Raw genomic sequence first — 25,977 nt, 5'->3', positions numbered from 1 at the left:
TTCTAGTTGATTTGGTGGAGGGAGGAGTGAGATAGTCATTGAAGATGGTGGGGACATTCCTTTACGGGGCCCTGAACGTTTTCCGGGCCCCGTCAACTACCCAGCTTCGCCTGCCGTTCTAACAGTGGCCAGGCCGGCCTTAGATTCTTGTTTCAGCAGCTGCTGTATAGTCGCCCCCACCCCCGGACGGAAGTGATAGGTAATTTATTCAGTGGCGGAAAACTCCCGTCAAGAGCAGACCTGAAGGGAAAGGTTGCCGTAGCTGGAAAAAGTGGGAAAGCAAGGAAATGCAAATTGGAGCCGTTTGTGCCCTCCAGGGCCAGCATGAGAACCCTTCACCTCGCACTCTGGCATGAGGTCCTCGGAGAATCTCTTACTCTTTATAGCCTGCCTCATAAACCAGTCACTAATTGGGTGCTGCAGTTAAGGCTGTGAATGGACTCAATTGCCTCGTGGTTTGGAAGTGGGCAATTGCTTTCTGATTGAGTGCCGTGTGGTGTTTAGAGCCTCGGACTAGGATTTGGGAGGCCCCAGTGCAGTTCGTTGCACCCTTCTCTCGGTGGCCTTGGGCCAGTCAGCCTTTTAGCTTTACCTCCTCACAGGGTGGTTGTTACGACGATAAAATGAATTGCGGGAGAACGATGTTGTGAGCCGCTTTGTGTTTCCGCTGAGGAGGAAAATGGGGTATAAATAACTTACAGTGTTTTTAAAACTCTGCCTTTTCCCCCAGGGGGTATCCTCAACTTGGACAAAGAAGCGTGTTCTGAAATTCCGTAGTTTTGAGGCATGTGAGGGCCTGATTCTGATTAAGGCCACAGCACACAGAGAAGAGGGGTTAGAGCATCATCTCCTAGGTCCCATCCTGAAATGGCTGGGGTTGGGCAGTAGTTGCCATGTTGTAAAGACTGATCAGCGTACATGTAGCCCCTAATGGGTCGAAGAGTGCCGCCTGGGGCCATTTCTGCCTGGAAAAGATTGCAGAGGGTCGGGCTAGATATTCTCAACATAGTTAAGCCCACACGCCCGCAAAGTATGGAACTTCAGAACATCCCTCCCCAAACCACCCATGCATCTTCCCAGGGGAAAGGCAACACATAGTTATGTCCATAGAGAAGTCTTTTGCGGTCTTTCGTTGCAACAGAAATTGCACCTTTCTATAGTGAGAAAAGCACTAAGGACATAAGAGGAGCCCTGCTGGGTCAGACCAGCATCCTCTTTCACCCGGTGGTGAAACAGTTTCTGTTCTGCCAGTCAGCTTTAGTAGCTACCTGTAGGTGTTCCTTGTTCCATTTTGTCCTGAGGCATGTACCAGTAGAGAAGACAAGGCCCATATGGACGTGCAAAGTGGTGGCCCTGGACACTGAGTACTCACAGCCAGCCTCCAGAAGTATGGACAAGGTCTGTGGCAATGCATTGGCTTAAGGTTATGTTGCTTGACTCTTCAGGAAGACTATACATCCATCTGTCTGGAAGACTATACATCCATCTCACTTGGCGTTGTCAGCTCTGATTGGCAGCCTCATTCAAGGGTTTCCAGGCAAGGACAGTCTTCCGTAGTAGAAGAAGAAGAAGAAGAGTTGGTTCTTATATGCCGCTTTTCTCTACCCGAAGGAGGCTCAAAGCAGCTTACAGTCGCCTTCCCATTCCTCTCCCCACAACAGACACCCTGTGAGGTGGGTGAGGCTGAGAGAGCGCTGATATCACTGCCCAGTCAGAACAGTTTTATCAGTGCTGTGGCGAGCCCAAGGTCACCCAGCTGGCTGTATGTGGGGGAGCGCAGAATCGAACCCGGCATGCCAGATTAGAAGTCCGCACTCCTAACCACTACACCAAACTGGCCAACTATTAGGAATTCTTTATTTGGGGGTGCTGGGGAATGAACCTGGGACCATCTGCCTGCCAAGCAGAGGCCCTACCCTCTAGTTCGTTGTTCTGTTTGTAAGTGATGGCTCAAAAGGAAGAAAAAAACATCATTTTGAAGTTAAGGCTAAGAATGGCAGGAGTAAAATCCACAAAAACAGAAAAATGAATAGCAGCTGTCATGGCGGAAAGTGACATTAAGTTGCAACCAACTTATGGCAACCCAGTAGGGCAGGGGTGGCCAAACTGTGGCTCTCCAGATATCCCCAGGGGGTCATGGGAAATGTAGTCCATGGGCATTTGGAGAGCTAGATTTTGGCCACCCCTGCAGTAGTGTATTCAAGGCAAGAGAGGTTGGCCATGGCCTGCCTCTGCATAGCAACCCTGGATTTCCTTAGTGGCCTTCCATTCAGGTACTAACCCGGTCCACCCGTACACAGCTTCTGAGATCTGATGAGATCAGGCTAGCCTTGGCCATCCAGGTCAGGGCCTCAGCAACTATGAGGGGTCCCAAAAGGGACTGGAGCTGCCATGTAGAAGGCTGGAGGGGTAACTCCTACCCCCACTACCCAAAGCTGCTGAAGGCTCCTTGTGAAAGAAGAAACAGGTACAGATAATTGGGATCCCCGATCCTGCCTGGGATCCCCGAAGGCTCGGGGGGGTTCACATAAAACAGAAACAATCCAGATAACTTAGATTAACAATAATAAAGTGATAACGACAAGCAACATAGAACAGTAGACAAATATGGGAAAGATTAAATCAACGCATGCTGATAGCCCAGAAGGCTGGGCGGAACTGCAGAGGGTGCCATAGGAGGGGGAGGCTCAGGAGGAGGGCCCTTGGGAAGTGGTGGTTCAGGTCGACCTCAACTCAATACCTGGTGGAGGAGCTCCCTTTTGCAGGCCCTGCGGAACTGTTCGAGTTGGGTTCTGTTTTACGGATAGTTTTTGTGTAGCCTGGGTTTTAAAAGGCTTATGGATTATGTGTTGTAATCTACCTCCAACAGGACTCTGGCAAGGCGGCATAGAAATATTATTATATATTAATAATGTAAGGTGGGATTTGAACTGGGCTGCCTCCAAGGCGATTTCCAGCTCAAGGATTCGGCGACCCTGTAAGGCTGAGGGTGCTTTGGATTCGAAGGCAGCTATGCGATTCAAAAGCAAGTCTGGGCTCGGCAAGGCTGTGGCTCCTTTTTGCCCGGGATCCCTGGGGCGACTCTGCCCTTGGCCAGTCCTGAAATGAAGGCAGGTTTTTTTTTTCTCCCGAGCACCCAGATGCTTCAGAGAGACAAGCGGTGGGGGGTGGGGAGAGAGATGACATTTCGCTCCCTGTGCCTCTCCCTGAGCCGAAAGGGAGGGCGGTATATAAATGTCATAATACAATAAATAAATAGGAAGATAAAATCTGTGATCCTTGCTCATCACTGCTTGGCAAGGGTTGATTTCAACGTTCAGAAATTGGGAATTGAGGCCCAACATTTCAGGAAATAGGCCTCACATGGCAAAGCACCGATTTCCCCCATCAGCCTTTAAGAATGCGATTCCTTTACCACAGCTCTTGTGGGATTGGATAACAAGACAGGCACCGAAGGCATGGTTTACAGCGTTTCTAATGGTGTCATGGTCTTCCCTTCCTTCCGATGGCACAGATATGCCTTATAATTTGAGGGATATGGATCAGGCCGTGTAAAAAATTTAGTTTGTATGGATTGATTTTATTTTATTTCTACCTCACTTGTCTCTCAATCGGGGCCCAAAGCAGTTTGTTGTTATTCACCTCTATTTTACCCTAACAACAACAACCCTGTGAGAGAGGTTAGACTGAGGTTAGGCCCAGGGTCACCCAGCAAGCTTCCATAGCAGAGTGGGGATTTGAACCTGGGTCTCCCAGAGCCTAATCTAACACACTTCTTGAAATGGGCTTCCTAGTATTTTGCTCCTTTTACTAGACCTGAAATTGATTCCAGGAAGCAATTGAGTTGGCAGATAGGATCAGACAGCTTGTAGAAGGGACATGTTCTTTTGAACTTAGCGTGGGATTCGGGGAGGTTTAGGGGTAATGTGTACAAATCGACCCGCCTCTGTTGAATTTGTGTTTATTTTGCTAGCAAGGTTTAGATTTGTGCATGGGATTCTAGAACAGAACAACCCCTCCCCAGCCATTAAGTGCTTGTTTGCCACTCCTAAAATTGGTGTGCTCCCCCCTCCCCCAGCAACTGGCTTGGGGATGCAGTTGGCTGGCCTTGCATCCCCCTCCCACCCCCCTGCTCGCCTCAGTTCCCTCGTGGCGTCTTCTCCAGAGCTCTTCTCCCCGGCTCGGTGACGTCCCGATTTCCCACCTCAGCTGCTTGAGCCCAGCGTCTGAGCCAGAGAGCAAAACGTAATTGACAGACTCCATATCAAGTGCCAAGAAGGCCTCAGAGATCTTGTCAGCTCCACTTTGCCCTTCTTGCTGCATCTGGGATAAAACAGCTGGAGTAGATGGGGGGGGGGAAGGCGGCGCAGAGCATGCAATCCGGCACAAGAAAGTGGAGCAGTGGAGCAGCACATGAGCCGTGCGCTCCGGGCGCCCAGACAAATAGAAATCCAAAAGGACACCTTTCAGGGCTTATTTTCCATAAATGCGCAATTACAAACCAATTTGACACGGGGCAAAGAGGAGCCGTCGACGGCATCCATTTTTAATGAGGGTAAACAGATAAATTATAAATAGCGCAAATATTGCCAAACAGTTAAATATTAATCGTGTAATTGCTTAAATTAACACTCTCTCTCGGCCTCCTTCGCAGCGGAGACTCCAGTGGTGTCAGTGAAACGCCTTGGAGCTGGTCACCCTGGGCTCTGGGAAAAGTGGGGGAGTCAGAAATGGCAGGGGGGGGGAGATCTGCTTTGTCACTGTGGGGCAGGATGGAAACTTTGTGGGCACTTAAGCTCCTCAAGAAGGTTACTGGATTGTGGGATTCGGGAACTTGTTTTCCTGCCTTACGTACGGTACAGCGGGGTGGAAGAAGCCGGGGGAAGGGTTGCAACCTGACCTAAAAATTAAAACAGGGCTCCAGCAGCACCTTAAAAGATTAACAACGTTTATTCTGGAGGAAGTTTTGGCTCGCTGCACCTGGAGGGAGTGAACGTTGGCTCTTGGACACTTCTACTGAGAGCCAGTTTGGTGTCGTGGTTAGGAGTTCGGACTTCTAATCTGGCATACCAGGTTCGATTCTGCGCTCCCCCCCCCCCCCATGCAGCCAGCTGGTTGACCTTGGGCTCGCCACGGCACTGATAAAACTGTTCTGACCGGGCAGTGATATCAGGGCTCTCTCAGCCTCACCTCCTTCACAGGGTGTCTGTTGTGGGGAGAGGAATGGGAAGGCGACTGTAAGCCGCTTTGAGCCTCCTTTGGGTAGGGAAAAGTGGCATATAAGAACCAACTCTTCTTCTTCTATTAGAATAAATGTAATACGGGAATCCGGTGGTGCTCGTTCAGTTGTGCTGCAACAGAAGAAGAGATGGGGGGGGGGGGTATCCTGCTTTTCTTCTACCCAAAGGAACCTCAAAGCAGTTTACGATCTCCCCATCCCTCCCCTTCATACAACGTAGGAGGTAAAGTAGAGAGAGCTCTGAGAGAACTCTGACTGGCCAAGGTCACCCAGCTGGCTGCATGTGGAGGAGGGGTGGGGAATCAGTCTGGGTACACTGGGTTAGAATCTGCCGCTCTTCACTACGACACCACACTGGCTCTCAGATGCCCTTGGCTCCCCCTCTGATGTCACTGATGACTGGAGGAAGCAATGATCCAATCAGATGGGATTTGCTTGCCCGCAAGGGGGGGGTTGAAGTTTGGGGACCCCCAATATGTTGCTCTACAGTTACTGCTGGTTGTTTCCCCACCCACAAGCCAGGCCAGGGTTTCCTTTTCATTCAAGTGAATTTTTCATCCTTTGAAAGTAGCATTCCAAAAGAGATTAAGAGGGCATTGACCTTGGCAGGTTTCAGAAGCAGTGATATTTTGGAGGGCTTTTGCTTGCTTAGAAGGGCATTTTTATGTGCCTTGTGGCTATTTTAGGGTGCTTCAGAACGGCCTTTTTTTATATCTTAATTGATCTTGCGCTTTGTCTACCTGGATGCATGAGTTTAACATAAGTGGGTTTACGCTTCCTTGAGGAGGGACTGAGAACCAGGAGATAAATACGTAACTAAGTGGGAGCATGCTGGTGCACTCTGTGATGGGAGACTTTGGGGTGCCCCTCTCAGATTCCACCCAGATTCCACCCAGATGCCCTCGTTGGCACCCCCAAAGCAACCATTTCAACTGACCATGAGCAGGGCTGGTTAGCTTGGTGAGCCAGCAATCAGTTTATCAACCACATTCCTTAATGCAGCTGTCTCCAACCCCTGGGTTCGGACCGGTATTGTTCCATGGATCAGTCGGTACCGGGCTGCAGCTCCTCCTTGTCTTCCTCCCTGGCTGCTGCCTCGGGGGCTGCCCTGCCACTCTGCCGCTGGCTCACCTTAGGTGCTCTCCGGTGGCTGCCATGGCTGGGGCTCCTCCTCGGTGTGGCACTGCGCAGCTGCCCCCAGTGGATGGCAGGAAGTCAGGGGCGCCAGAGGGAAAGCAAGTGGAGCAGGGGCTCAGGCGGCAGTGACATTGCTCGGCAAAAGACTACCCCCCCCCCCCGGCTTCAGTAAAATTGTCAAGCGTTGATCGGTCCCCAGTGATAAAAAGGTTGGGGACCGTTGCCTTAATGGATGGGAACCACCGTTTTTTTTCTGTAACAAAGAGTGTGCTGCTAGGTTATTAGATTGGTTCCTGTTATTCAGGGTTTTATTGTATTGTGCTTTTTAAAACTTGTAACCCACCGCAAGCTGGCTTGCTCAGAGTGGCGGGAAATACATTTAAAAATAAAAGAAATGAATAAATAAATTGGAACCTGTACCAAGAAAAGCTGCATTTTGAAATATGCACAGGTAATGCAAGTTTCCACGGTTTCTGTTATTCTACTACTTTTTTGACTGTTTGCATGACTTGGTCTGGCTTTGCTAGCTGTTGGAGGCGGGGAAACTTTTAGGCTTTTCACCTGCTGGGGAAGGGGGAATCTTTGGGTGTGCTCCGGTGGAACTGCCCCGAAAGCAGGATCCACATTGACCCTTCAAGAATCCTAACTCTCAGTCATAATAAACATAAACACCCAAATTAGACTGGGGGGAGGGGGGAATGCTTCAGCTGGTATCCCCAAACCCAGAACTGCTACCTGTGGTGTTTGGCATGTGGGCACCAAATCTATGGTTCGTGCCATATGTGACTTTCTTAATCTGTCTCTCCTTCATGGCAATGAAAACATGACACGTGAAGTATGCAGTGCCTTGATGTGAAGTTGTGGTCATTTTCTAAAAAATGGCATTTTAAATCTGCATCTCACACATAACCTAACATACAACAGAGCAAAATAGGCTATTTGTTTTGTATTTGTTTTGTGATTGATTGCATTGTTCTATACTGAAATATTGCATTAAATATGACACCCAAAATTATGGCGATTCGGAAGTGGAGCCTGGGGAAGGTGTGTTCAGGAAGGATGGGAGGCAATAAAGTTCATCTCCGAAGCTGCCATTTTCTTTGGGGGAACTAATCTCTGTCATCTGGAAAACTGTTGGCATTCCAATAGATCAGTTGTAATTCCAGCGGTGCCAACTGGAGGTTGGCAATCCTAATAGAACGCTGAAGAATCCACCCTCCAAAGCTGCCGTCTTGTCAAGGTATTCATTGGGTGAATGTCAGTTGTATTCCTAGGAGATCTAGAGGAGTGTTTGGCCAGCCAGATGTGGGCATGGTGGACTTTCAACTTTATCCTGTTTTGTGAGCTAATTTGTTGTGGCTAATTTGTTCCTTGATGCCCTTTGTGACCAAACATGAGCCTTCTTGGAAAACTAAGTCATAAGTAAGGAAATATCTTTCAAACGGATTTGTGCTGTTTCTGCAGCCGTTTTATTTTGTCATGGAAACGGTGATTGCTGGTGACAGTTCCATGGGCTCTGAGTTTTCCCAGCCTCGGGAAACTAAGGTGAGCCAAGAGCAGACGTAGGTAGTTTCATATATTCGGCATGACGGTCAGAAATAGAGGAAGCGCAACTGAAGGTTCATGAATTAGAATTAATGGGTCTACTTAAAATTTCAGGGAGGTAATCAGAGGAGAGAGGGCGAAGCCCCTTGAAAGAGCAGCTTGACACTGGCAACAGGGTTGCTAAGGAAGTGTTAACATTTTTTTTCAGGGAAGCAAGGGGTATTTCTTTGAAGGCCATCCTGCATCGAGGCAGAGCGTTGGACCAGAAAGGCGTGCTTTAAAATCTGATCTGTGGACTCTAAGCGAGCCCAGGGGATGTCTCTTCTGGACCTGAACTCGGGCATCAAATCAGTGTTTTGCTTCTGCCAATTTGTAGGTTAGCTCTAGCTTCATTCTCACCGAGGGGATCAACTCGAGTCTGGGATGTACAAAGGTCTACCAAGTTCCCACTTCCGGCAGAACATTTCCTGCCCCCTGCTGCTCAGCTGGGCAGCGGGGAAGAACATGTTGGCCAAATGTGGGAGAGGAGAGCAGTTGTTATCCCTGATATGATGCAACTACCGGTGTGACTCAGAAGTGGCATCCATTCCTCCCTCCGTCATTTCCCACCTCCCCTATCTCCCATCAGTTGCCAGACGATGCCTGGAAACCCAGAAGTGGCCCCTGGATTGTCACCTCCGACATCACTGCCAGGTTTTCACTGAAAGTGACTTCACATGCTAACACGATGCCAGCATGCCTGTCCCCACCCCCCTGCCCCCCAGCCTGGCATCCCTGACTGTACCACTCCAGCCCTCATCTCACGCTGGCGCCCCATATACTAAATTGCTTTCACATGCCAGAGTTTTTGATGTGCAGGAATTTCCTGGGGGAATGTTCCATCCTGTCTGGCCACACTTTCCGTCTGATATGGTACAGTCCAGACCATGGTTGGGAACAGTGGGAACAAAGCCTCTGAACTTGCAGGTTGTGGAAGGGGATTCTGGGAAACGCATCCTCCAGTCCTTCACAGATGGCTTTTGGGATAGTCTTGTGCAGGGGTAGTCAACCTATGGTCCTCCAGATATCCATGGACTACAATTCCCATGCATTTGCTGGCAGGGGCTCATGGGAATTGTAGTCCATGGACATCTGGAGGACCACAGGTTGACTACCCCTGGTCTTGTGTACTTGTGGCATTCTGTTTCTGGCTGCACATTTAGTACAGGTGTCACTTCTCTGCTGTTTTTTTTTTTAAAGATTTGCTTTGAGTATCTTCAAAACCACAGGGCTGTGTCTGCACAGACTGACAGATGTGTCCAGGTACAGTTTTTAGTGCAGTGTGGCGTTACCGTTGTCCAGTGTGAGACTGCCCGGCCCAAGTTAGAGGTTATCACCACCAAGATGAAAGGTCCTCACTGGCTGTTATCACCACCAAGATGAAAGGTCCTCACTCATCTGTTTCCAAGCGCAATTGTTTTTGTTCATTTAAGGCCCTAACACACAGTTTTTGTCCATGCTGATCTTTTGAGATAGTCAAAGGTGACTTCCTCTTTACTTTTTGCCCAGCCAAAAAGCTGAGCATAGCACTGCAGGGAAGTTTGCAGGAAAGGACAGGCTTAAAAGACGTTGCCCATGTTCAGCATTGAAGCCTCTGACTTTCTGGGAGTTCCAGCGAACATCTAATCTGTTCCTATCACCGCTGTGGATGTTCTCAAAGCTGCAGCCTTGCTAAATTAATTCAGTACAAGATTGAGCACAGGCCTTATCAGTGTATCCCCCACTAATTGATTCCAGTTCTGACCAAGAGGAGAGCAAAGATTCGGTTGAATTCCAGCTTCAGTCATGCACATAATGTGGAGAAGAAGTTAACCCTTAGATGACTCGAGGCCACTGCACCAAAGGGGTTTCCCATCTCCTTCATCAATGTGAGTCCAACAACTCTTGAATTTCACCAAGCGGGACTTTCTCGCTCCCCTCCCATTGCAGCCGTGAAATGTGGTTCCTTGGGGTTACCAGGCCCCTTGGGAACAGGATGAGGGGCACAGTAGGTGAGAGAGAGGACGAACTCTTCCAAAGACTTGAGGGCCCTTGCGTCTTCAGAACTGTGCGGTTGGATCTTCGTCAGCATGATCAGAAATGTCACGTAAGATAGCCTGCCTGCCTGCCTGCCTGCCTGCCACTTCTGTTGGAATTTATTTATTAATCCACAAAATGTATCCGCCGCCTCTCCAGAGAACCTCTCAAGGCAGTTCATAAACAATACAATAAAATCTTGGGAGAGGGGGGGGGACGACAACAATATAGGAATTATCTATGTTAAAACAAGCCATAAACCAACAACCAGTGGCTTAAAAGAAAACTGAACTAAACAGTATTCGGCAGCCTGAAGGGTTATCTGTAAAACGTGAATGTTTCTCCATGTACAAAAGCCAGAACATCAGTGAGGTTGTTGCTGAGCCTTTTTCCCGTGTTAGTTTTTGAGTGTGCTGAAGGTTTGAGTTTAAAAAGAAAAATAATAATAATGAGGAAATGGTTAAACCCGTCTGTAGTTCTCTGCCTGCATTTTGAAATGGTACAGTCCAAGATTGACCGTGGCACGGAGTAGTTCTGGATGCGGTAGGCTTGTATTACTCAGAGGGCTGCTCCCAGGGTCTGGGAGATAAAATGAAGGAAGGGGAGAGGAGGACTGAACTGCTTTCGTCTCTTAGGCAGACTGTCCATCAATTAAGCCCCCCGTCTGAAGCTCTGCCCATGAGGCTGGGAGTTTGATCCCAGCAGCTGGCTAAAGGTTGACTCAGCCTTCCATCCTTCCGGGGTCGGTAAAATGAGTACCCAGTTTACTGGGGGATAAAATGGTAATGACTGGGGAAGGCACTGGCAAACCACCCTGTATTGTCTGCCAAGAAAATGCTAGAGGGCGTCACCCCAAGGGTCAGACATGACTCGGTGCTTGCACAGGGGATACCTTTAACTCAGCTGAGCAGCATCCAGTCTGCCGTTCAATTGTGCTTTGGAATGGGTTGTAGAACCACTATCACATAAACAGCATGGCCAAATATTGGCTGAAGACATTAAAGCAGTAAATCTGCTCCAGATGTCTTCTGTACAACTGGGGGGGGGGGGATGATTATTCTTGGTAAGACTTAAGGAACCAGAAGAGGAGGTAGAAAAAAAAATAGACGGATGGATAGAATCAAAGACAAGAGAGGACTGACCTTACGAAAGCTTAAAGAAATGACTGCAGACAGGATAAGATGGCGAGCCTTTGTTCATAAAGTCGTCCGTGAGTCAGAAGCGAGCTGATGGAACCAAACAACAAACAGATTGAAGTGCCATCAGGTTGCAAGCAATGTCTGGGGTCTCCACTAAGGAGCTTTCAAGACAAGAGATAAACAGAGGTGGTTTTCCATTGCCTTCCTCTGCAGAGCCTTCCTTGGTGTTCTCCCATCTAAGTACCCACCCTGCTTAGCTTCAGAGATAAATGAGACGAAGCTCTGCCATTCCTTCTCTACTCCAGGTCCCTCATGCACCCTTGGTCTAAGCCTGTACTTCTTTGGTCAGGGGCTCGGGATGGCAGTGGGTGAGAGGGACTGGCAAGATTGCCAGGATGCCCAAGAAATTTGGGTTTCCTCTCAGGTGAGAACAGTTTCACAGTGTTCATGGCATTCACAGTTGCTATGCAAACATCAGGAGAAAGTGTATACATGTCCAGAGATGCGGCATGCCAGCCATGCTTTATGTGTGCATGCTAGCTATAAGAAATGTGTTGTTGTACAAAGTCCAGAGCCTGTCATATCTAGAGTTTCCTGGGGTCAGGAACAGGAGATGCTGCCCACATCCTGTAAGAACAAGAATTTCCAAGCAAATAGTTATTTTTTTAAAAGAAGAAGAAGAGTTGGTTCTTATATGCCGCTTTTCTCTACCTGAAGGAGTCTCAAAGCGGCTTACAGTCGCCTTCCCTTTCCTCTCCCTACAACAGACACCTTGTGAGGTGGGTGAGGCTGAGAGAGCGCTGATATCACTGCTCGGTCAGAACAGCTTTATCAGGGCTGTGGAGAGCCCAAGATCACCCAGCTGGCTGCATGCGGGGGAGTACAGAATCGAACCCGGCTCACCAGATTAGAAGTCTGCACTCCTAACCACTACACCAAACTAGCTCTCAAATTAAATCCAAAATTTGTGGTTGGGTGGGGCAGTATGGAGCAGAAAACACTGCACACCGCACACTTTCCACATTGCACACCACACACTTTCCACATTCATTCTGTCCCAGACAATTCAATGTGTGTTTGCCTACCTAGAACATTGGTTGGCAGGTCATAAACAAGGGAGGGAGTGACCAGCCACAAACTGTAAATCCCAGCAAAGGCACAGAATCTTCCCCTGGTGTTCAGCTGGGAATCACGAGAGCTCCAGCGATATTAAATATCTCTGTAATTAATCCAAAAGAGAGTAGATGGCACACTAATGAAATCTGAAGATGATTACTAAATTAGAAGAAACTGGAAACACGAGATTTAGGAGCGATACCGGAAAGAAAATTATGCATGAAGTGGGAGAACAATGCGACATCAAAAAGAGCCTCCTCTATCTGGGCCATGCAGGAAGGAGGCACCCAGCCTGTCCCCAAACTACCCGAATACAAAATCGCACCCCAAACTGCAGCAGCTCCGGTGGGACCCCGTTGCTTCCTGAGAGATGAAAACTAAACTGGGAGGGAAAGGCGAAGAGGCTGGAGGTATTCCTTTTGCAGGAAGAGAGAGAAAAGTCTTTAGAGATGTTTGAAATTTGAGTCACATTTGGCAACGGAAGGAATGTCGGGAGAAAAACAGATAGTTTCAAGGCAGCAGTGCGCAAAAGGGAATCCTCATGAGCCAATTAGTTAATGGCATGCATGGTTCTGTTCTCTCCCCCCCCCCCCCTCCAATCTATGACAAATTTGTCCCTAGGAGAAGGTCAAAGATGATCTTTTTTTTGTCAAAAATGTGTTTTTCAGCTGTGTATTTCAATCATGTCCTAACATAACCATAAAAAGTTTGAGAAGTTCTCCAGGAAAAGGCAGCTACTTTTTTTTCAGGACACCCGCGATCTATGTAGTGTCGAAGTTTATTGGTCCCACACTGACCAAAGGTCTGCCATGCGCATCAGTGATTGCTTAATTTCCCCAGCCATCTGGATTGCTCTCCCAGGCTGGTTTTGTCTTTCTTTTGTTTTGAGTGCTCACTTCTATCCTGGAGCCCGAGATTCCTTTAATCCAAGGGTAGTCAACCTGTGGTCCTCCAGATGTCTATGGACTACAGTTCCCATGAGCCCCTGCCAGCGTTTGCTGGCAGGGGCTCATGGGAATTGTGGTCCATGGACATCTGGAGGACCACAGGTTGACCATGTGAGGGGATTGTTCTGAGCATGCAAGAGAGAATTCTGCAGAGTCCTCCCTCCGAACTTTGCAAAACTCTGACAATTCTTTCTGGCAAACTTCGCGTGATTCGGTGACAATTGCAAGATCTACTGTGCGCCTCCTGCCTACCCTTTTCTTCTTTTTCCCCTCCCTTCCAGAATAAGCCGTCTGTTTAATGGCACAGAACCTATTGTCTTGGACAGTTTAAAACAACACTATTTCATTGATCGGGACGGTGAAATTTTCAGATACATATTAAGCTTCTTAAGAACGTCGAAACTGCTGCTCCCCGAAGACTTTAAGGTAAGACAGGTCAGGAGCCTGTAATCGTCTTATCCATTCGTTTATTTCGAAGTGTATTCTTTTGTATGCAGCGACTGAAACGCCCCACTTAAGAACCAGTAAATGACAAGAGACCCCCCTGCAAATTGCATAAAATGGTCTTCAGGAACTGTAGCATGTGAAGGCTGCGATCAAGCCCAGTTTCCAAATTCATCAAACCTTAATCCGGGCTGGTTTCACCTACAAAATTTTTGGTTGGATCCTGTTAGCATTGCTGAGAGAAAGTTCCTTAATTCCGCTTTGCTCGGTTTCTCCCTGTAATCCAACAATCCAGTTCAGGTTGGCTTGCAACATATATCATAGGATAAAACAATTAAAACATGTTACAAGTTTTAAAACCATCAAATTTGCATTAAAAACAATACAAAAACCCCAGTAGGAGGGAGGAGGAGAGAGATAAAGTGCTTTGTTGTAACTACTGAATGGCATACAGAGGTCTGGAGGTTGCGCAAGGATGCCAATTTATTGGTGGTATTAATGGTCTGCGACCATTAGGCCCACTGGAACAGATCTGTCTTGCAGGCCCTGCAGAACTGTTTTAAGTTCCAAAGAGCCCTGATCTCACTCGGGAAAGCGTTGAGGCCAGTTTCACTTCTCTGGGGCTGTGGATTTTGAGCAGATTTTGTGCGCCTAATTGCAGATTTCAGGAGCGGGTCGTAGTAGAGAAGGCAGTCTCCCAGGTACGAAGGTTCCAGACCGTTTAGGGTAGGGGTAGTCAAACTGCGGCCCTCCAGATGTCCATGGACTACAATTCCCAGGAGCCCCTGCCAGCGTTCGCTGGCAGGGGCTCCTGGGAATTGTAGTCCATGGACATCTGGAGGGCCGCAGTTTGACTACCCCTGGTTTAGGGCTTTAAAGATTAATTTCTAAGTTAATTTTGCAAAAAATAAATTCCACTCCCCATAACAAAGCTAGATCCAACCCATCGCACGGCTAAGGGACATCTTCCTCCGAGACGTTCATACCAAGTTCGAACGGATGGAGATTGCTGAAGCAAGAGCCTCCTTACTTATTTCTTCGGCATCTGTACCAGAGCAGTGAATTGTGGCCCTTTCCACGTCGCGTTTTGGATAAATACGGCTTCATGCAATCTTTTAAAGCTGGCGGCATGATTAATTTCATATCAGACGACACTTGAGGGCCGGGGGATAAATGATTTGGCATTTCTGAATACAAAACAAAGAGGAGAGAGGGGGTTGGAGGGGGGAAGTCTGGCACAGTGCTGAAAGTTGTTTTATGTGCTGGCATTTTGGAGCTAGGCAAATCCTTTCCCATCTCACCTGCCATTTGCAGAGAGATAAAGAGCTTCAACTATATTGCTTTTCAAGAGTATCAGGCAGGGAGGGGTGAGCCTTGGTTTTGTGAAGTGGCTGATTAGAGTCGAGGGTCAGCCCAGTGGCTTCGCTGAAACAGGATTGTTCCATCAGAACCAAACAGCATCCAGAGTGTGCCTTTCTCAGCGTAGTTGCAGGGGAGTCCTGGCTCAGAAACCTTATAGCAGGGGGTGGCCAAACTCTGTCACTCCAGATGTATATGGACTACAATTCCCATGAGACCCTGCCTTGTATTGGCAGGGGCTCGTGGGAATTGTAGTCCATGGTCATCTGGAAAGCCACAGTTTGGCTTATAGGGGGAGTGGAATAGCAGCGACAAAGATGAAGGGGGAAGTAGGGTTTGTTGAAGATGTACCCTGGCCAGGAGGAGTGGGGTAAGATGGTCACTGAGTGAATGATGCAGAGTTAACATGAGAGTTAAAGTAGGTGAGATGAGGTGCACCAGGTCATATGCTCATCTTGGCTGTGGATCATCCTTATGAGTGCAGGTGTGCAGAACACTTTAGCTAATGTCTGACATGAGGGTCGTGCTCACAGGCTGTGCAAACAAATTGTCAGCTCATTCCCATCCCCTTTATTTTGGAAAGGAGAGAATTCTGGGAAGTGGCCCTGCATTTGGCCCTGCATTTGGGACCCTCATGTCAGACATGTATATGCACAGTGGACATGCAGAGCATCACTGTCCAGGTAAGCAAATGAACTATAAAGTGGGAACGAGGAATGGAGTGCGGGAAATAGGGCATTTGAAGTCACCATGTGGGTCATCTGTCTCTGATGGTCCAGTGGCCCCTTCCCAAAACTAGGCCAGGTCCTAAACTATGCTAGCGGTCATGTTCGAAAGCCATAGTCCTGCACACAGTGGTGCATCAGCTTGCAGCCAGATCTCCAAGGCATGCAGTGATCGAAATGAGGTTTCCCATTCATGCCCCCCATCGTTTTGGGAATCTGCATATCCAGAACAGCAAGGGAGAGATGAGGAAGCCAAGACGGGAGATTGCAGAGGTTGACATTTAGGCCGCTGAGCTAACAGGAAAAACAGCCCATGAGGAATGGACTGTTCCTCATACCCCTGGCTGCAGTGGGACCCTTTAGAACAGTGGTCCCCAACCCCCGGTCCGGGGACTGGGACCGGTCCATGGATCAGTCAGTACCGGTCTGCGGCTCCTCCTCATCCTCCCCCCTGGCTGCTGCCTCGGGGGCTGCTCTGCCCCCGGATCATCTTTGGAGCCGCCATGGCTGGGGCTCCTCCTCGGTGTGGCACTGCACAGCTGCTGCTGGCAGCGCCCCCCAGCGGGCGGCGGGAAGGGGAGCGGCGGCAGCGCCCCCCAGGGGTGGCGGCAGGGGAGCAAGTGGAGCAGAGGCTCCGGTGGCGGCAGCGGCGACGACGTCCCTCAGCAAAAGACTACCCTCCCCCCGGGCCTCAGCAAAATTGTCAAGCGTTGACAGGTCCCCGGTGATAAAAAGGTTGGGGACCACTGCTTTAGAATACTTTGAGAATTTCTTTTTGGGACTGCAGTTTCGTGCTCAGCGAGCCCCAGAGACAGCCGTGCATGTGTTGCTAGCTAGCGAATCTTTATTATCGCATCTGACTGGTGTGTTTACGGTGAATATTAACTACCATTCCAGTTGCTAATAAGAGGAGACTTGAAAGTGTTCTGCTTTTGACAGGCCCCCCTCTCGAGAGCTCCTTCTCCTAATAGTTAATACATGTGCTTGCGAATTCTAAATACAGCTGTAATTACTGGCTGGGAGTCTTTCCTGTTGCTTGGTGCTGTAGTATGGGGAGTCAAATGGGTGCCAATGTGTCCTACATAGCAAAGGCAATTGGTGCGGGTGAACTTTGAGGTTGACCTGCATCCCTAATACGTGTGCAGAGCATTCTGTACTTCCAAGCCCTAGACGGCATTTGTTCTCTTGTGAGAGCATAGTGTGTCCCCTGTTCCTAGACAAGTTCCCTGTTACAAACAAAAAAACAGGGTGGACCGATTACACAGCCATGTTTACTCACAGTGGATGTACGTGGGTCTGTGGGTGCACATGGTGTCAGAGGAGGCTGTATGTTGTGATTATGTGGGAATAGGGCCTGGGAGAGCCTGGTTCCAACCCCACAACAACAAACGCTTATTGCACAGTCAACAGGCCTTACGGTGATATAGTTGGTTCAGATCTCCACTCGGATTCCTCACCTGGGCCTGTTCTGCACGCAATAAAAATGCACTTTCAGTGCATTTTAGAAGTATATTTTCCTGTTCTGCACAGGAAAATCCAGCTGCCAAAGCACACTGAAAGTGCACTATCCTATGTGTGCGGAATGGGCCCTGGATAGCCCAGGCAAGCCCAATCCTACCAGATCTCGGAAACTAAGCAGGGTCTTGGTAAGTATTTGGATGGGAGGCCTCCAAAGAACACTAGGGGATCATGATGTGGAGCCAGTCAGTGGCAGGCCATCTCTAAGCATCCCATGCCTGGCTGCCAGACAGTCCTCAGATCTCCTGGCTACACTATACACACCACACGATAAATATCCACTTGGACTAGTCAATCTGTCAAAGGCTAGCCTAGTGTCCAGGGTTGTTAGGAGGATAAAAATGGCAGAAGGAGAGCCACGCACACTGCCCTAATTTCCATGGAGGAAGAGCAAGACTCGCACAAAAATGCTAGAAAGAGAGGAAATGTGTTACCTCCAAAGAAGAATTAAATGGGGTACAATCCATTGAGAAGTCCTCCTTCATAAGGTCCACTGAAATTGACGTGAGAGCTCCAAAAACAGTGTCATGCTGGATGGTGTTCATGTCACTGGGGCTTGCTTCTGGTGGTTGAACCTCAAGGCCAGGCACCATCTGCAGCAGGCTTTCCTGAAACCGTGGGATTTCTTAACAGTCCTGGAAGGATTTCCCTAAAGGGTGGGAGTTAATTAATTTTTAATATATTTCAAAAATTTGTTCAACATTTATTGGGTGATATAACTATATATGGTCATGTTGACCCGCCCTCCCTCCCTAAATGGCCAATGAAGGGCCTGGAGGGGTGGGAAGAGGAGGGGCCCCAGGTGGGCATGGACACAGCTATGCTTCCCAACCATGTTCTGCACAATTGCATCACTTCTGGGATTTCTCGAAGCCTGAAGAGTATTTCAGGGGGTTTTCAATGCTAAAAAAGTTGAGAAAGGCTGCTCTATCGTGACAGGCCTCCCTCCAATAACCCACATTGTCAACTACCGCTCCAAGCAACAGCAAGAGAGAAGGGGGTGGGGGGAAATGGCACATGCCCCACAACATCATTTATGGAGAAAACCCCCAAAGTGACTGCTCATAGCTCTAGGAATCACCAGAAGCTCTGTGTTAAATCATAGACTTTCTGGTGGTTCCTAGAGTTACCCACCATCATTTCCAGTTTTTTTTTCCCCCCAGAAGTGATGTCATGGGACAGGCTATGTACTCACTGCCCAGGTTTCACTAGTTGCCAGAGCAATTCTACCACCATCTGAGACAGCCAGTTTGCATTATGACTGGGCTCTCACTGAAGTAGGAGCCTGCACCTCAAGCCCACCAGCACCTTTTAGCACCAGGAGCCCAACTCCAACACCCCCATGCTATGCAACGGTGGTAGCAGGAATCTAAAATTTACTTCAGGAAGAGACAAGACCAGTCAGGAAGCAGCCAGGCACCGATCGCATCAGACTCATGGACTGAACACATGAAACTGCCTTCTACTAAGTAAGACATTCAGTTCAGTATTGTCTACTCAGGTGGGCAGCAGCTCTCCAAAGTCTCAGGCTCACATCTTCTCCTACCTGGTTCTTTTAACTAGAGATGCTGGGGATTGAACCTGGGACCCTCTGCATGCCAAGCAGAGGCTCTACCCCTGAGCTACAGTCCCTCCAACACACCCTTTTCATTGCACCTGGATCCAAATGCAGCTGATGCCTCCCCCCTAGTTTCCAGTTACCATTGCACAGGCCATCAGGAGGGACACAAGAGGTGAGTGGGACCATGTGGCTCAATAAATCTTGCAGTTAGCAGAAGAATTCCTGTGTGCCTGCTAGAGGCTAATATTAAACACCAAGAGAAGCTGTTGTCTTCAGAGTCATCAAGGCAGGACTTCTAGGTAATGTCTAGTTTCGTCATGAGACTTCTTCAGCTTTGCAGTAATAATTGCATGCGACAAAAAAAATTCAATCAGAGCACAAGGTCTCTTGGAAGCATAATAGAGGTCCCTGCTTGTAGACATCCTCTGCTTTTATACATCCTCCTGTGTGTGTTTCCACTTTGTTATCTTGATTTTCACATCAGAAGAAGGAGGCAAGTAGCAGCCAACTAACAATCCCCTTCCCTAGAAAACCTTTTTACTGAAATTTAATTGTCATCTGTTATGTCTTTTGATAATGGCAGGCTGTTTGGGGAGCTGTCTTTTGGCTGAAAAGTCTTTTGGCAGTCTTATTTCACATAAGGCAGTTTCATGTGTTCAGTGTATGATTTTGATTTGATTGGTGCCTGTCTTTTGCCTGGCTGGCTGCATAGATCTGGATTTGGGGAGGAGTCCCTGCTCAGAAGCAGAGCACCTGTTTTACATGCAGAAGGTCCCAGATTTAATCTCCAACATCTCCAGGTAAAAAGGTCAGGTAGAAGATGTTGGGAAAGACCTGAGAGCCTGAAGAAGGACTCTGAGTCAAAATACACAGTACTATAAACTTGACGGACCAATGGTCTGACCTGGTATAAGGAAGCTTCATCTAGGGAACAGTGGCAAAGCATCTGATTTGCATGCAGAAGCCCCCAAGGTCAGTCCCCTGCATCACCTGATCCTTTTTACCTGGAAGTAGGTGACATACAAGGAAGTTTCATGTGATCCAAGAGTGGGAAGCCCTGATAGTCCAGGCTAGCCCTCTCTTGTCAGATTTCAGAAGCTAAGCAAGGTCTGCCCTGGCTAGGGTTTAGATGGGAGACCTCAGAGGCACCCACGGGGTGTGATGTGGAGACGGGCAATGGCAAACCACCTCTGAACATCTCTTACCTCGAAAATTGGATTGTCAAAAGTCATCTGTGACTTGGCAATTAAAAAAAAAGTGGTAGCTTGTGTTTATGGTGGATACTTGGAAAGGCCATGGCTCCCTACTGGAGCACTTGTTTTATGTGCAGAAGGTCCCAGATTCAGTCTCCAGAATCACCATTTAAAAGGCTGAGATGGTAGGTGATGGCAAAGACATTGGCCTGAGACCCTGCTGCTCGTCAAAGTGGGCAATGCTATTATTTATTATTTATTTATCATATGGCATGTGTGTTATGTAGCTGGGAGATCCTAAGGAATCTGACAGGATTGGGCTAAAAGCTTGCTTTTCCGCACACATCGGATAATGCACTATCTAACAGGTGCAGGTTGGGTTCATAGGCAATACTAACAGGTTTTGCGCACACCAGAAATATAGCATCATCCTTACCTTTTGCAGACACTGTATTCCTGGCATTTCACATGAGGTCACCCGCATCCCACGTCTGGGCAGTAAACATTTTGCTACATACACCATTTTCTCGCAAAAAGTGGATTCCCCAACCTAAAAAGTGCTATACCCTGGTGGACAACCAGCAGCTAACCAGCACAAGGAACGTATGGAGGCTAAGAAGCATTATATTCACCTCCGTAATGTCCCACCCTTTGATAGACCAATGGTCAGGCTCAATATTATGCTGCTTCATGCGCAGATAAACCTGCCGGGCCACACCCTTCTGACCTGGATTACGCCCAGCAGAATAACCACCGTTCCTCACTTCTGCCGGGTGCCTTTTATCCCAAGTTCCAAATTCCCAGAATTATTACATCTTCTGGATTCAGAGTGTTACACCAGAATGACTCAGCTGCTTCATGAAGCCAGAGGAATGTTGTTCTCCACACAAACTGGCCACTGTCTGCCAGTCTTAGCCAGTCATCTTGTGGGAAAGGTTTGTCCAGATGCACCAGAGTCGGTGAATATGTGCCTACACTAGAGAGAAGCCTGCTGTCATTGTAGTATCTGTTGGCCAAGAGAAACGCCATAGCTGGCTGGAAACCCCTTTCCAGTGATTCTGGAGCCGGCCACCAACTCCCTGCAGGATCTGACTTATTCGAATGGGAGTATTTGAAAGGTTGTCACTTGGAGGAGGGCAGGATGCTGTTCCCGTTGGCTGCAGAGGAGAGGATGCGCAGTAATGGGTTTAAGCTACAAGTACAGCGATATAGGCTAGATATCAGGGGAAAAAAATTCACAATCAGAGTAGTTCAGCAGTGGAATAGGCTGCCTAAGGAGGTGGTAAGCTCCCCCTCACTGGCAGTCTTCAAGCAAATGTTGGATACACACTTTTCTTGGATGCTTTAGGATGCTTAGGGCTGATCCTGCGTTGAGCAGGGGGTTGGACTAGATGGCCTGTAGGGCCCCTTCCAACTCTATGATTCTAAGTACATTCGGCAGTGGAATAGGCTGCCTAAGGAGGTGGTGAGCTCCCCCTCACTGGCAGTCTTCAAGCAAATGTTGGATACACACTTTTCTTGGATGCTTTAGGATGCTTAGGGCTGATCCTGCGTTGAGCAGGGGGTTGGACTAGATGGCCTGTAGGGCCCCTTCCAACTCTATGATTCTAAGTACATTCGGCAGTGGAATAGGCTGCCTAAGGAGGTGGTGAGCTCCCCCTCACTGGCAGTCTTCAAGCAAAGGTTGGATACAGACTTTTCTTGGATGCTTTAGGATGCTTAGGGCTGATCCTGCGTTGAGCAGAGGGTTGGACTAGATGGCCTCTATGCCCCCTTCCAACTCTATGATTCTGTGATTCTGAGAGGGGGGGGGAGTCAAACTGAAAGGAAGTCTCATTGACTTCTTTTCCGCTGTTGTTTTCTGATCCCTGAAGGGGTTATGCAGTACCTGGGAGAGTGAGCAACCAATTCATGGATGCCAAACCAAAGCTGGGCAGATACCTTTGGACGCGCAGGCTACTCATCTTCCGTAGAAAACGGGGACACAGTCTCCTGGATCAGCATCTGGCCCAAAGTGAATGGTGAGCAGCACATCTGCAAGCATTAGAAGTCCTCCAGCCAGGAGAATTCTGGGCTTTTGTGACAATATGCCTGAGAACAATAACTGATCCTCAGGGCTCCTGGTTCAAGTCCACAGTTCCTGAGCAGGGCCAGCCACAGGTTGGAGTTCACAAGCTTGTACACAAGCTCACTTTTTAGATGCTTCCAGCTTCTTTGCATCCTCAGTTTCCCTAGTGCCAGGACTTGGCTTTCTCTTGCTGCACCTTTAAATGTCCATTGTCAGCATTCACCGGGCTGGCTTCTCAGCCGCTTCCCTTCCTGACTCACCAGCGCAAAGTGGGTGTCAAGCACACCCATATCAGACGAGCAGGATCAGATTGGCAGAGGCGGATGCAGCAGAGACAAAGAAACAAATTCCAGAGCCTGCCTTTGAAGCCTTGGTTGGGTGTCACATTGTTGACAGTGACACAACCGCTCTTGGCCAAAAGACACAGAAGAAACGCGGCAATAGTCAAGTTGCAGGTGCTTTTTCTGAAGTCCTGGGCTTAATTCCGGCAACAGGGCTAGGAAAGACCCTGGAGAGCCGCAGCTGATGTGAATAAATAGTAGGCCCTGTTCTGACTTTCCTAGCAGTTAGCTGTGAATCTTTTTCATTGCTTGCATTGTTGGAGGAGGGGGATCAATAAACCGTGCTGCAGATAGGGTTGCCAACCTCCAGATGACGCCTAGATATCTATTACAATTTGATCTCCACACGACCAAGATTGGTTCCCAGCCCAGAACTGGCAGCCTTGGGTGAAGACCCTTAGAAATCCCTCTCCTTCCACCCTCTGCCTTGTACAAAAACAGAAGCTTTGGGTGGGGCAGTCTTGACTCTTCCTGAAATTTTAAACTTCAGGGCAAGAGGGTGCAACTGCAGCACCATTGGCCCTCCCCCACTCCCTGTACCCAGACCTTGGAACTGAGTGGGTGAATATACTACAGTTTATTGGGTGGCAGCAAGAGAGGCGTGACTGCAGAGGCACAGAGGAGAAACGCCCGGTGCCTTATCCTCCGGCGACTGGATGGTTTATCCCCAAGGAGCATAGGAAGAGATTAAAACAAGGATCTCCTCCCTTCCCGTCAGGCAGCCTCGTAAAAGAGGGAGCAGCTTAACAGCACCCCAGGTCCTCAGGGATCTCATTCAGTCTAACGAAATGCAGAAACCACCAGACGTCACCAGGAATAACCCCGCAGATGCAAGGGAAGCCTCCGCGAGGTGCAGAGGAGGCCTCTTCCAAGCCCCAACAAGCCCCTCTGTTGGTTGATCTGCCGTTTCCTTTCATTCCACTGCTCTTTGCAGTGAGGCTTCATCTGCTCTGCAAAGGGGCTGAATCCATTGCAGCCCTTGTTGCGGGGATGGTTGTGAAACGCTTTAGGAATATCGCTTCACCCTTGTCTTAAAAGCTGTTCTGCGGTGGGGAATTCCTCAGGCTGCCTTTTCGGTAGGCAGCCTGTGAGTTGGGTTCCCATGGACAGCTGGGAGGGTTCTTGTCCTTGTGGAGGAGAAGCGTGGCTCGGGGATTTGGCTGTGAACCAGGAAGCTTGCCCGTTCACGTTTCATCCCCAGCCTGGAGATACGCAGGGGCCCCAGGCGAGCCACTTCCTCCAGCCTCTGTCTCCATCTGCAGTGTGGAGGTAATAATCTGGGGCCTAATTTATAGGGTTGCTGGGGGGGTAACGGAGATAATCTGTCTTGTCTTGTCTCCTGCCCGTGGCAGCATAGGCTCTGGGGCAGACAGGCTGACCTGCTGGGGTTCCTGGAGCAGTGCTTGGGGGGAGGGGGGAGCCCGAGACATTTGCAGGTAAACTCCTGCATGGGAAACGAAAATATGGGAATGAACAGGAGCAAGATGAGGCCTGGGAAAGAATCCTAACACAGGGAAGCAAAAAAAAAATAAGATTCTAGGGTATACAGATCCTAGCTAGAAAAGATGCTGAGAAGTCCATAAATGGGTTTGTCTCCCAAGCATTTTTAATTGGTATGCAGTAGTTTCCAAGGAAGGAGGAGGAACTGAATCTCAGATCCAAAAGTAGGAGGACACACCCCTCCCCTTTGTGCCGTGTTCCCCCAGAGTTGCTGTCTGTCCCGGGGTGCAGGGGATGTGCAAGCACCATAAAAGCAACCTGGATAATACCCCCAAACAGGTTAATAGCTCAGAAGGGGGCATTTGCAGTAGGGAAAGGATGGGAAAGGACCAACAGAAACGTTCCCTGTGCCCCACCGGCCTCTCTCCAGATTGTCTTCTCTACCTAACTATTTCACAGTATAAAAGCATTTGGGACATTCATTCACGGTTATCCCAGCAACCCATCTGACTTTGCCCCGATGAGCCAAGGAGGTCAACAGCAGGACTCAGAGCTCGGAAGAGGCTGAGGGGCAGAGCTCCCAAGAAGATGGGATTCTGTATATTCCCGAGTGAGATCATGCCTTTGTAAGCCTGTTGATTTCAGCGGACTTGGAAGAGGGTAGCTCGGTTTAGGACTGCTGGGCTGGTGTGTTGCATGGCTCTTGAAAGCCGATTTGAATCTGAGTTGCCATGACGTGGGAGAAGAAGGGGCTTAACTGTATCATAATCCTTCTGGGTGGGGGAGAGGGAAAGACAGATCCCTCGTGGCACCAGATTTTCTCTCGAAACAGGCTTTAAAATAACCCACAAGGTCATTTCTGGTTGGGAAAAGAGTACAGAAGAACTTAATAGATGCACATCCCTCTCCTATTTGCATGTGTGCAGGTGTATCAGTGTATTGCTCATGCAGTTGAAGCTGGTGAGTAACTGCCTCAGTGTTAGAACAAAGCTTGAGTCCAGTGGCACCTTTAAGACCAACAAAATGTAACTCTGGTTATAAGCTTTTGTGCAAGAACATCTGCTTTGCATGCAAAAGGTCCTGAACCGAATATCCAGTTAAAAGGTTCAGGGTGTAGGTAATGAGAAAGTGCTCTGTCTGAGTTGCTGCAGAGTTACTGCCCTGTCCGAATAGACAGCACTGACCTGGATTGACAGGATGCAACAGAAGGCATCATAAAGGGTGATTTGTCGCTCCATTGTAGAGCTTCTGCTTTGCACACAGAAAGTTGCAGGTTCAGATCCCAGTGCGCCTAGTGGAAAGGAACAGGTAGCATGGAGCACCTGAGAGCCTAGAAGTGCCCTGCAAGTCAGAACAGACAGTACTGACCCTGATGCACTAAGGGTGTGAATGGGCACAAGGTATCTTCAGGTGCTCAGCAAGGTTCCTAGATGGCTCCTGTCGCTTTAATAGTTGTGCAAGAGAAGGCAGCTCTCTCATTGCAGCAGGGCAAGTGCATCATTTCAGGTGCCTGCCAGGACGGGTGACTCCTACACCACTTCTTCCATCCCCTGTTCTGTTTATGCTGCAGCATTTTGGTTTAATATCTAGGCCAGGCTTTCTCAACTTTTTTGCCATTGAGAAATCCCTGAAACTTTCCTCAGGCTTTGAGAAACCCCAGAAATGATATGATTGTGCAGAATATGATTGGGAAGCAGAGCTGTGGACACGCCCACCTGGGGTCCCTCCCCTTCCCACCCCTTCCAGGCCCACCATTGGCCATTTTGGGAGGGAGGGTCAACATTACCATATATGGTTATATCTCCTGATAAATGTTCAACACATTAAATATATATATATTTAAAATTAATTAACTCCCACCCATTCGGGAAACGCTTTCAGTTTTCACGACACTTGGTTGAAAAACCCTGATCTAGCTGTAGCTCACCAGGGGCATTTCCACACTTGCTAAATAATGCAGTTTGGATCCACATCAGCAGTTACCATTTTGCACAGCAAAATCCGGTCTTCTGACAGTGGGTTGAAAGTGGGCTATTTAGTGTGTGTGAAGCTACCCCAGATCTCAGGGTTGGCCCAAGTTGATACTTGGATGGGCGACCACCAAAGATATCAGGGTCACCCTGCAGAGGCAGGAAGTGGCAAACCATCTC

The 25,977-nt window shown here is 48.7% G+C and overlaps 1 protein-coding gene across 6 annotated transcripts in view; it reads left to right on the top strand.

The window, feature by feature from the left end:
* KCTD15 (potassium channel tetramerization domain containing 15) overlaps positions 1–25,977 on the top strand; it is a 387,504-nt gene that overhangs the window by 345,489 nt on the left and 16,038 nt on the right. For all 6 annotated transcript variants that reach the window (XM_077309658.1, XM_077309662.1, XM_077309661.1 and 3 more), the window contains one exon: positions 13,460–13,604. In XM_077309658.1, coding sequence (XP_077165773.1) covers positions 13,460–13,604 — 145 coding nt within the window. The remainder of the gene's footprint in view (positions 1–13,459; positions 13,605–25,977) is intronic.

Source organism: Paroedura picta, chromosome 14, assembly GCF_049243985.1.
Source record: "Paroedura picta isolate Pp20150507F chromosome 14, Ppicta_v3.0, whole genome shotgun sequence".
NCBI classification, from domain to species: Eukaryota; Metazoa; Chordata; class Lepidosauria; order Squamata; family Gekkonidae; genus Paroedura; species Paroedura picta.
This window is presented reverse-complemented; position numbering and strand designations above follow the sequence as displayed.